Below are 12,557 nucleotides of genomic sequence, written 5' to 3'. Positions count from 1 at the left end.
CATTTAGGTATTAAAGGCATCTGCTTACGCATGAAAACATATGGGATGTAGGGGATCAGAGGAGGGAAAGCAGGCTGCTTATGCTCCTTTTACTGTCCAAAACGACAGCTTAGCCTCTTTCATGCGCTGGAATAATATCCCAGCCAGTCATTTACCATATCAGCGTGCAAACAGAGACGCTGTCACAGACACACAGATCCCAGCATGCTGGGTGTGGATGGATGCAGGAAATGCCAAGTTGATCTAGATCTGCCGAGAACAGAGAATTCAATCACGATGAATTTTCTCAGTGACCGAAACTAGGGAGGAGAACATTCTGTTCGAAAGGTACAGCATGCTGAAAACAAAAATTCATGATAAAACCGATTAACAAACTTGCACTCTGGGTTGGGGAACTGTAGACATAAATAAATTCTACCTACCACCTACATTTTAAACTGCTATACCCATACAGACCCACCGCCTCCCACTCTGTTGCTCCCACACGTTGTGCTCCAGAGAGGATTCAGGTTGAACACACTGACATCATGATTAAATAGACCAGGGGATGAATTTATACCCACACAACAAGTTCCTATCACACATCTACAGGGAAACCACTTCATACTGTCAGCTTTATCTTTTTCCTCTGTACATAATAAAGCAGCTGCGCTAGCTTTACAGAACACTACTCAGCACCTTTTTAAGTACAGAATATTAAAGGTTAACTGTAAAAAAAAAAAAAAGACTTTCAGAAGTTTTTCAAGAAATTTTAGGAGCTAAGTTCTAAACGTTTTTTAATGCAGAAGTGAAAACAACTCTATTCTGTAGCCTGACGTAACAATGAGCGCTGCTACTTCAATTTTTGTATTTGCACTTCTATGTTGACTTAGGCATTTCCATATCTTGTGTTTAACGTCACAGGCCAAATTCCAGGGCTGTGCCGATGGACCAGACAGCAACAATTTGTAATGGATCTTTTTATAGTTCACTAATGATCGGGCGGACATTAAATGCAGGACTGAAAATCACTCAAATCACCAATAGCGAAGATTACAAATCATGTGACTTAAAAGACATGAAAGAGCACTTATGTATAAATAAATCAGCATCAGAAAAACATCCAATCCTGGTTATGGTCAAATTTTTTTCTTTTAATAAATGATAGTAACCAATTCAAATAAAATGCCATCTGTTAATAGCAGTTTAATACCAATAGCAGTTTACTTATTGAATTATTTGAGACATCTGCCACAGGCTGCAGAGACTAAACTAATTCAACATAAATGTATGTCTGTCTCAAGTACATTTTGTAATTTGTCACCAAACCCATTTTCTGGTTTATTTTGGATACTACATCAGATCCTGATGTATAAACTATAGGACAGAACTAGTCAAACATTTCCTCTTCTATATGATTCAGAGCCATTATGTACTTTTCAATGTGAAAGTTACAGTTGACAAACAGCTGGCAAATGAAAAAAGTTTAAAAAACAGAGAAAGGTTGGAAGCTTCATAAAGATGAGCCATTAAAATGGTATGAAAAGGTTTTGTCTGTTGTTTATAAAACACACAAAATTGACATTTTAGCAACAGCTTTACAAATATTTGGTTCTATTTTTATACTTTCCAGGTGTCTGTTGTCAGCTTATTTCAACAATGCAGGTTAATAGCTTTATACACCAGGTGCAGCTGAAAGTGAGCATGGTTCCTCCAGAGGTTGACTATCCAGCATACATTCAATCTTCTTTTCTGTGTGTCTGTGTGTGTGTGTCCGTGTGTGCGTGTTAAAGGCAGCCATGACCAGGCCACCTGTGTTGCTGAAATGTCGCTGCCAATCTGCGACCAAGGGTTGAGAGAGGCAGGATTACAGCTCTCTGCCTGCAATAACAGATGGACTGGATTCCGTCATCCACACTGCTGAGGGCCAATCACACAAACAACCAGGCGTGTGGCCACAACACTAATGCACACCATAACAATACATATTGCTCACACTCAAAATATTTGCTCTGGAATATTATGTCATTTCCATTAAATATGTTTATTATGATTCCAAAGATTCAGCTTAAAGGCCTTTTTGAATTGTATCCTTTCCCCATTTGTGCTCTACATCAGTCTGCCATTGTGTTATAGAGCAGATCAGCATGTTTCCTCTCAGCTGAGGGAACGTAAGTCGGTGGATCTGTGTGAGTGAGTGAGTTAGTGGGTAGGGGTGATTTCAAATTCTACAGGTGCACGACGGAAACAATAGTTGGTTTGAAGTGACCACATATAACACGTTTAAGAATCAATACAACACTGTAACACATGTCCCTGCAGGCCAGTGTTACATAAGACTCAGGCGCACAGGCCAGGAACCAGACAAACTACCTACAGACTTGGATGATTTCAGTGAGGTCGGGACACACACATCGACTGTGAAGCAGATAAGCATATTCGCAGCTCTTTATCAAACCTACAGCCAGACCCAGCGCAGCACTGTAATAATTGTCACTGTGCAGTTTCAAAATGGAAAATGAGTCAAGAGTATTATTATTGGCAGAACCAGTACAATTAGACATGTGCTACTGCCTGAGGCCTACTTGGGGCTGTGTGTCCTGTGACACGTGGTCTAACTGGATTGTATCCCCACTCTAATGTCTAATAAGAATAGGCTGCTTGCCTGTGTTGTTTTTCGCAGTAGCCACTGGGCTCTAAATGCTTAGCAAAGTGTAATCTAAACATAGGCTCCTGTGACTTTAGCCTCATCAACCTTAATATGAGCCTGCTGCAACTGGTTCATGTCTGAAACATCTGGTGGCCGGGTGACTTTCAGGAAAATCAATAAGGACCCTGAGTAAATAACACATTTACAAAGATTTCTTCAGAGTGAGCAAATAATACATTTCAGGCTTTTGCTTGGTCTGCCTATCTTTTCTCAAATCCCACTAAGCAAAGCGATATCAATATCTCCATTAAGAAAAGCAGCCTTTGAGTGTTGAATGTGGGAAATAATTCACAATGATCACATATAACTACTGAAACAAATCCACAGTGTACTAGATTCTCATCCTTACACAACTTGACGCTCGCAACAATATTCAAAAAGACAACTTAATACCAGCAGAACCGTACCTATATATCACTATACCCCTGCAGCCTTTCATGAAGACACTTGCAGCACAGTGAAGCCTGTTCCCTTACTGGACACTTACTTTACATTCAACACTGCTGAAATTATCATATCAACTCATTGTAAATGATCATACTCACTCCCCATGATCTTCAGCCCACTTTTGAACATGCTGGCTGCTGTTACGATTCCAGTTTGATGTATCACCGCGAGCCTCGCTCTGCCGCTATCCCAGGTCAACCTGCAGGATCATCTGAAAACCCTGAGTGCTACGAAACGGTCATCCTGCTAACAGGGGAGTGAACCCTTTTTTGGCACATTCTTACTATTTGGTTTCTTTTGAACTTTGCTCTTGAACATGCAGGACTTTTTCTTCCTCCGCTTTTTTTTGTCAGGCAAATGTTGCTCAATTAAGACTGGATAAGCCTACTGCATTATCTGAACAAAAAAACACTCTCACCAGCTGGCTGAGTTAGGTAACGAAATGACTTACAACAAAGAAGTTGTGATCCTATGAGGGGATTGTGTTTCAGGAAAAGACTTTACTTTTTATAAACATGAGGCATTGTTCCGTCACATAATCATTGCTGTGTGGGAGCTTTGATCATCTGCAGTGTTTGTTAGGCTTCTCTTGTAAGATGAGCATGATTCACTTAACTCAAAGTGCAAACTGACCTCAAGTCAAACGTCAAGTCAAAAGTCAATATTGAATCACATGTTGGTACTTATGTATTAAGCTCCCCTAACTTCATCTGAGGTAAACATTAAAAGCATTCAGTTTTATCTGGCAATCCTGGGATAGGATAATTTCAATCAGTGCTCGAGAGATGAATTTAATGATTCAATTTGAAAAATGTTTACAGTATTCTCAGCAACACAAACGTCCTTAAATGAAGCCTTCACCTACACAATGTGATTAAAGTCTGTTTTTTTTATACTGATCCTTACTTTGCTGTGGCCATTCTCAATCTGAATTCAGTACTACTTAGCACTAAATGTTGTAAAGCTACTAGTAAACCCAAATGCCTCTAACCTCTGCAATGCACATGCTGTGATTAAGCTGCCAACAATCAAAGGTCCATACACTGAAACACAAAACGACCTGCAGGACAGGTAGAACAACCATTTATGTGCCTGTTTGTCACCAGTCAGTCACACAAAAAGCAATAAGCAGCAGCCAGGCAAGCAAGGTGTTACCAGCCCGGCTGCTTGGCACATCTACTAGCTTTACTTCAGATTGCAATGACATGTTGCACAACAGTGGTAACCAGCCATGGACACGGGTACACACGTGTTGGCTTTGCACGAGATATCAGAAAACTTGTCCACTGATGACAAAGAAGCAGCCACATTTCACTGAAAATAGATGGACTCATCCTTTTTCTGAAATGCTACTTGAATTTATTTTCAAAGAGAACAAAAATTGTCAAGAAGAATATATTCTGCTCTTTGTTCAAATATTAACAGCATCAACAATTCATGAAAAAAGACTGAAACTACCCAAACAGATAATGCATGCTTGATAAAGCATGTCCTGTTTAGCTGGTTTACCTGTTGGTATAGTGATGTGCAGCTGAGCGAATAAAGACACCAACAAAAATAGGGAAGGAGAGGTAGCAGCTCCTACCTCCTGCTACATAAATGCAACAGAGGATGGACAAAAAAATATGCTACCATCGTGCCACCAAAAGCTTCACCAGCAAAAAAAAAAGAAGCCTCCTCAGGGCTGAAGCCGTGTTCTAACGTCCTCCTTGAATGAACTGACCGAGCAGGAGGAGGGGATGCAGGGGGCAGAGGAGGAGGGCAGCCAGGCCGGTATTCCAGAGACGTGATATACAGCCGCGAGTAGTGTCCGGCTGTAAAGGCAAACAGCCGAGCTGTAGACGATCAAAGCAGGAGGAGGAAGAGGAGAGAGCCCTGCTGCTGGAGGATGCAGCCAGCATTTAGTCCTTTGTGCGTTGTGTCAGCAAGGATTACCAGCGTGTAGGAGGAGGAGAGGAACAGAAAGGAGAGGAGAGGAGAGGGAGGAGGATGGCCAGCGAGAGCGGCTGCCCAACGAGCTCTGCATTCAGGTCGACGTTCTCCGGCTCTCGCATAAAAACAGGCCAATGGGCTTTGCTCGGCATAGGACTCCCCTGATGCTGAAGTCAATCACCGGGGGGACGTGAGCTTCAGTGACACTCATTTGAAGCCAACACACTGTGTTTATGGATCAGTATGTACGAAAACATGCGCATCACGCTCCACATAAGGATGTGCAGCCCTCTCTTTCATAGCCCACAGGGACACCATTCGCTCCACTGCCAATGAGCAGACAAGCAGAGGGGAGGGGGGAAGGGCATACGTTTCAGGGGGAGGGTCTGCATGTTGTTATTTTTTTGGGGGGGTGGGGGCTTAGCAAAAAAAGAAAAGGGGTGGGGTTGGAGGATGTTTGATGAATGGGCACCTGCCATGATGCTCATTTTCAGTGGCAAACTGGTCTGTGCCACTGCTGTTGCTGATGAGCTAGCAATACCAACCTCTATGTGTGTGTGTGTGTGTGTGTGTGTGTGTGTGTGTGTGTGTGTGTGTGTGTGTGTGTGTGTGTGTGTGTGTGTGTGTGTGTGTGTGTGTGTGTGGTATTACTGTGCATGTTGAGCGATGTTTTTATGTCTTAAGGTTAGGATAAGGTTGGTTTTAGGTTAGGTTAGCCTAGTAGTAGTATTGTTTTCCCAATGCTTCTCTAACCTTGAACAACACTATTTACTGAGGCCACAGCTCTGGGAGACATCCACAATATGGTTCCAAAAAAAGTCCAGGCAAACGGCATTCTGTTGATGCACACACATATGAATGTACAGCTGGCACTGCCAGGGAGTGAATAGCCCATGAATGGGAGAATGAATGGGGGCTTAGGAAGTGGTTGAGACATAGGCTTATAATGAAGTTTATTACAGCACTCTCCCTAGTAAACAAAGCTGCTACTGTCCATGTAATAGACTTGTTGGTCTAGATCATATAAAAGGAAGCATTCATGCACACAGCTCCTCCTCCAATAAACACAGACACAGACACAGACACACACACACACACACACAAACATGGTAGTCATCAGACCAAAGAGACTAGGGGGACTATTGAAATATGGGCATGTTGCAGCCTGGAAAAACTGATCATCATGTGTCTGATTATTCTGCAGGTAATTGATTATATTAAAAAAGACAGGAGGCAACTGCAAACATGTGTAAAGCTAAAAAATCCTCTCATATAAAGTAAAATACTCTGGTCTTGTGTACTTGATCGAAACGTCCTCATTACTAAGGCAAAAGCCCAAACATCGCTGCATTGTGAATTCTAATCTAGCACCATGATGACATGTCACCCTTTACCTCATTAATATATTAGTCTATAAAACACTGTACTAGAACCAGATCAATTCAACAGTTGCCCAATTTCCTTTGACAAAAATATTGGTATCAGTGCATGATACATGTATTTTATAATAAACAATAAAAAAAAAATTAAAGACAATGTGCATTCATGTTTACATTGTACTTATATAGATAAACACGTGGCCGCCTGTTCAGGGTTTACATATGTAATGTGAGGGTGGATGGATGGCCCACACAAGCCACAATTATATTTCTTTGTCATAATGGTTTGATAAGGACATCCTTCGAACTGACAATCGACAGTTTCTGAATTTTTTTACTGCTTTATATCGGAATCGACATCTGTCCAGAAAAATCCATATGGGCCAGTTGGACACAGTTTAAGGGTAAAACGCACCAATGGTTCCAAATCTGGACCTGCGACTACAGCATGTTAAACTGCTGCCATGAATAACAACATTTATTCTGAAAGAAATCAATGACTTTGATTCACTCTATATCACAGCGGATGACTCTCTCAGGACAGCTTTATACATTGCAACTCAAACTGTCACCTAAAGTCTGTTAAACTATTACAGACTTGTGGGCAGAAGGCTATTGGTCTGACCAGCTGGGAAGTTAATGGTAGGGGAAAAAGAACATTACAGTCTCCCCTCAAGATCTCCCCCCTAAGATCATGTTTTGATTCACCAAAACCTGCATTCAGTTTTCAACAGGCCAGTGAGAGTCATCCAGTAGAGTTATAACAGATGGGTGGAGGTTTGATTGATTACATAATGTATGACTGAATCAATACGATCGGTTGCCCACTTATGCAACATTTCATTTTGCTTCATACAAGTGCTCCAGGTTGATTTTCCTCTGGCTGAGTTGTTTATACTCCAAGAGGAATTATAACATATCCTGCTGCAAAGTTTAACATTACAAAAATATACACATTTTATTTAAATATACAAAAGAATATATATACTAATACTCAAACAATACATGCTACTGTGAAATGTTATTGCACTGTGGTGATTTAGATCCAACTGTCAAGCTCTTACATTTCAATATCACATCAGTCTGTTCACCAGAAGTCTGTCTGATGTTTTGCCATCAAGATCCATGAATTATTCTCTGAGAGATCAAAGAAAATGTTGATTGAATCAATGTTAACAATAGTTTTCTGGATCTGCCCATTTATCCAGATCAAAACCAAAATGTAATGGATTCTTCTTTGGCCTATGTCTCATCCTTCCACAACATTTTATAGAAATCTAGTTAGTTGTTTCTATGTAATCTTGCTTACAAACAAACAAACAAACAAATCAACCAACAAACAAAGGGTCAGGGGTGAAAACATAACCTCCATAAAGAAGCATTTTGAAGCCGGCTATAATCCACAAACTGAATATTTTAACTCTGTATTAAAATTATAATATCTCTAAGAAAGGATGCCATAAAACAACGGAGTCTGGAGAAACTATGTATTTTGCCTCGCAAATGCTGACAGAGACAACTTGCGTACCAAGAATCTATGGGAAAAGAGCTGTTCAGAAAACCAAGCACTCAAATACAATCAATCAAACAAAAAGAGCTCTCAAGAAATTAGTACTATTTTTTTGTAAAGCTAGCAATTGCACAAGCTGCCTCGATATTCCCAACAGATGGATGACCACAGGGGCAAAGCTTTCCCATAACTTAAGCCAAGTGTTAAAGCGTCTTACCGTGACCATTTCCACTCAAAACTTCCCCCATTTCTTCTCAAGTCGCAATCAGCTGATCACCTCTGTTTCTCTGAGCCACTAGTCATCTCTGTGATGTAACCCGGGGAGCACTTCAGGCTTGATTACTGTGATTTAGATGTGTGGAGCCAAGCAGGGACAACAACAAGAACAGAGAGAAACGGCAAATGACTGAAACTTTGCTCCCCGGAGTGGGTGTGGCTGAGAGCAATCCTGACTATGTCCAGCAGCAGCAGCAGCTGGGCTCTGCTTCATCACTGTAGCACGATGATGAGCAGAGGGATGACAGCTGAAAAGGCTCCTGTAACAGCTACAGGACTTTAATGTCACAGCCCTGCAACACATGTGAGCTCAGCAACAACCCAACGGAACAGCTAGTGCTTCCATCATTGTGCGGCATTTACTCCCATGATGCTTCATTCGGTGTGAAACACTGTTCTCGCCGTGTAATGTACAGACTGACAAACCTGACCAGAGCTGTCGGTGCCGTAGAACAACCGACACCTCCCACTGATCAGCTAGCCTGACTTAGCTTCCTAGCTAGTCAAACCAAAAAGCCCGGACACTTTCGGTTTTCTCGTGTGGGTTACACCAAACCTCGTTCAAAATGTTGGTAATTTAATCACTTGGGTCTCTGGGAAGAGCAACCACACGGTGTAAAAGAGAAGAGCTGTGATTAATCGGTCTGATAAACACATACACTAACCAATCAGAAGCAGTAAAGGACAGCTGCTAACATTCACAGCTGACGTGAACAGGCTTCCTTATCACCAGCTTCCTATCAGCCACCGTAATGTTCATCTGTGACTGACGGGCGAACGAACTGGACACGTTGGGTGTCAGCAGCAGGGAAGTGCAACATGGCAGCTCACATGTAAACACATCAGCAGTCTGTAAAGTGCCGCAGCTTACAGACAAAAGAGACGCTGCGTTCAAATTGGCGAAATTGTGAGCGGAGCGCTGCGTGACTCTCCGGTGACAGAGTGATAGTGCTTTAGCTGGTGTCACATTGACGCTAGCTAGCTAACTCGCGTCTGTCCATCGCTGTGAACACCGCTGGTCCTGTTCTGTAGCCACTTACCAGACCTCCGTCCGGACTGCTCAGTCCGCGCGGAGCTGTGACTCCGTGTCGCCGTCCGCCACCAGCGCCGACATGACGAGTTTCAGCTCGGTAAGTATTTACAGCGCGGAGCCGTCCCGCAGCGCAGCCATGACAACACGCCCATGTGTGGCGTCACTGCTGATGCTGCCTTCACGTGCTCCCCGTAACAACCACAACATTTCCTGAACTCAACCCCGGTTGGTTTCGACCTGGTTTCAATGTGACCTGATGCAGAAAACAAGACAGTGAAGTAATGACACACGGTCACATTATGCATCTTCATCGCAATGCAAATTAAAGCACATGTGGATTTCTGTTACTGTGGAATTCTCTTTTTGTTTTGTAAAATTGCTTTAGATTGGCACTGATATGAACAAAATTAATTAACGAAACTATTACACTAAAATTAATTACAGTAATCATTTTGCACGAGTGTCCTCTTGCACAATATCTGTATAACGTATACCAATTATATCATATTATATCATTCCACATGTGTACCTCCTATTGTGAATTTTACCCCTCTGATCTGTTATACACCACTCTCCTTGTTGTACTTTGAGATCCTCGGCCAGAGGTTTGCTTCCTGTCCCAGACTACCAGCTGAAATCTAAAAGTGACAAAGGATTTGCAGTCAGGGCCCAAATCCGAAATGATTTGCCTATCGGCTGACTCAATCATTTCTTCTTAGCCCCTCCCTAAGACATACTCTCATCAGAGAGTGTTTCATAATTTCCGTTGAATTCAAATTTTAGATAATTTTTTAAATAATAATAAGAAGAAGAAAAGGAAGAAGAAATGAATACCCCTTAAATATTTGATCAAAAAGTATGCAAAATAATAATCACCAGTTCAGCAGTGTTTTTCTTTTCAAAAACAGCAAACAGACGTGTGACAATTTCTCACTTTTCCCCACTTGTATTAAGGTCTTTGTTGGACCCATGGTGGCGCAACAGTCAACTATCTACTTGTGTCATAGCACAAGTGGGATTTTTTTTTTTTAAACTGACTGGCTTGTATATGGCAGTACTATAAAAGCCATGTGGCCCGCTCAGTAGATCAGACATCATTACCTCTATGCCTTTTTAAACTAAACTCTTTCCCATTTTAGAACATAGGACAAGATGGAGAATATCCCTTGTAGGTTCTATCGCACTAATTAATGCCAACCACCACTTGATGTTATCGGATGTCAGAGACCACCAGCGGTGTCAGGGACAAGTCTTCAGTTGTGTACCTTAGTGTCATCAGGTGTGTCAGCCTTTTAATCACAAGACACCCTCTTCTAAGGCAGGCCCACCACCGGTTGATCCGACCTGGGTGCATGTCCCTTGCATCTTGGGGACCACTTGGGATCTTTCCTCCTGATCCAGAGCCATTGGCTCAGCAATCAGGGTTTGTCCATGGATCCCCAGATCTTTGATTAACCTGATGGTGGATGTTGCAAAGAAACCCCTGCAGCCAACCTCCACAGGGCAAACTAATGCTTTCCAGCCATGTTGCGCTGCCTCAAATGCCATGTCTGCATACAGCAGCCTTCTCCGCTCATTCGCTTCATCAACATTATCCTCCCAGGGTACTGTCAACTCTATGAAGTAGACAACGTCCAGGGTGTTGGACCAGAGTACCAGCTCAGGTCTTAAGGTGGTAGTGGCAATATGTGATGGGACTGTAAGCCGCTGGTCAGTGGAGGAGGCCCTCTCTGTCCCTGTTCCCCCACACGGACAAATGTTGTCCTTTGAACTTCGTTTGATGTTTTTGATGGCAAAGCAGTGGTAGCAGTTCTCTTTGTTTCTATTGTTGCTGCAAGGCATGAGTACCTGGTTGTGTCTCCATGTATACCTACCTTGGGAGAGACTTATTTTACAACCAGTGAAGATGTGCCTGAGGGTAGCTTCAGTTGAGCATAGTGGGCAGGATGGATCTTCGTTCAGCCACTGCTGTAGGTTTTTGGGTGAGGGAAGGACGTCATAGATTGCTCTAAGCAGGAAGCTAATCCAGCTTGCTTCCATTCCCCACAGGTCCTTCCAGCTGATCTTTCTTATTTGTTATGCTCTCCCATTTCATCCACTGTCCCTGTCTGGCTTGACCCTTTGCACATCTTGCTGCCTCTTCCTGAAGCCGGATTTCCAGGACTTCCAATTTTGGCCACTCTGAAGGACTTGCCTTGTTCCACAGGGGTCTACTCTGACCTAGGCCCAAACCTCCTCTATGTGTCCCTCTCTATCTTATATCTCATAATAAGAAATATGTTTAAAAAAACAAACAAAGATTTATAATAAATAAAGTGTAACAGGGTTTAACAACTAAACTACTATTCTATTAACAGCTGTGGTAACAATACTATTTCATAGCATGATCATATTAATATCACATCTATATTCTGAATACACAGACAAAGGCTGAGTATGAACTCATTCGAATTTTGATTCAGTATTTACAGAACATACGAGGTGGGAGTGGCAGGCTCCTGTTACCAAGTCATCCTCCCGACATGTCTTAGAGCTGTGGGTGGAAACCAAAGACCAGCCACAGATATGCAGAGGGGGGTCAGATAATTATGACGCCTGGGGGGCAACTTATTAGTAAAATTCAATTAAAGTCTACACACTCAAACACTGTAACTAATTCGAAATGTCCAAAGGCTAAAATGTTTTCTCTGCACCTACATAGAAGAATGGGACAAACTGCAAGGAATGTATAAACATCTATAAAAAGGGTTAAATCTGGATGCTGCAAAAGATGTGGCATCTATGCTTTGTTGTATTTCTTTGGAGGGTTTTGGGCGTATGTTAACAAAATGACAAAATCAATCTTGTGGTCTAATGGATGTTGTGATATAGTAGAGAAAACCAGCTTGATCAAAATACTGGCAACAGCCTGACAGAGACACAGACAAGACAGTGGAGGTTCGAATAAATCCACATCAAACCCACCAGTTACATTAGGGTGCATAAATAGGGACGTTAACAATAATTCCACAAAGCACATAACAGCTGTCCATGTTGATTTAACGGTTGTCAAATATCGCCTCCTGCTGACAAAAACACCACTATGCATATTCAATTTTTGATATAATTTATAATTAGAAATTATAAATGCTGCAACTTTGATGGATATTTATCTCATGAGATATTTGACATATCCTAGCAATACAGACCATGTCATCCATAGAAAGTCAATTAAAGACAAAACTTTTCAGTGCAAAATGAATAATATTTTTAATATATGAATAACAAATTATCTATATAATATTAAAAAAT

The 12,557-nt window shown here is 41.9% G+C and overlaps 1 protein-coding gene across 4 annotated transcripts in view; it reads right to left on the bottom strand.

The window, feature by feature from the left end:
- Window positions 1–9,431, bottom strand: part of mib2 (mindbomb E3 ubiquitin protein ligase 2) — a 42,009-nt gene extending 32,578 nt beyond the window's left edge. Inside the window, exon 1 of one of the 4 annotated variants that reach the window (XM_034591035.1) lies at window positions 9,274–9,431. Coding sequence is in view for 2 of the 4 variants with exons in the window: in XM_034591034.1 (XP_034446925.1) it covers window positions 8,175–8,205 (31 nt within the window). In the remaining 2 variants the exon portion in view is untranslated. Of the gene's footprint in view, window positions 1–3,234; window positions 3,393–4,645; window positions 5,287–8,174; window positions 8,300–9,273 lie in introns of those variants that run through there. The other 3 variants (XM_034591034.1, XM_034591036.1, XM_034591033.1) reach the window with 3 other exon arrangements.
- Between the last annotated feature and the right edge of the window lie 3,126 nt (window positions 9,432–12,557).

This window comes from Hippoglossus hippoglossus, chromosome 7 (assembly GCF_009819705.1).
Source record: "Hippoglossus hippoglossus isolate fHipHip1 chromosome 7, fHipHip1.pri, whole genome shotgun sequence".
Lineage (NCBI taxonomy): Eukaryota > Metazoa > Chordata > Actinopteri > Pleuronectiformes > Pleuronectidae > Hippoglossus > Hippoglossus hippoglossus.
This window is presented reverse-complemented; position numbering and strand designations above follow the sequence as displayed.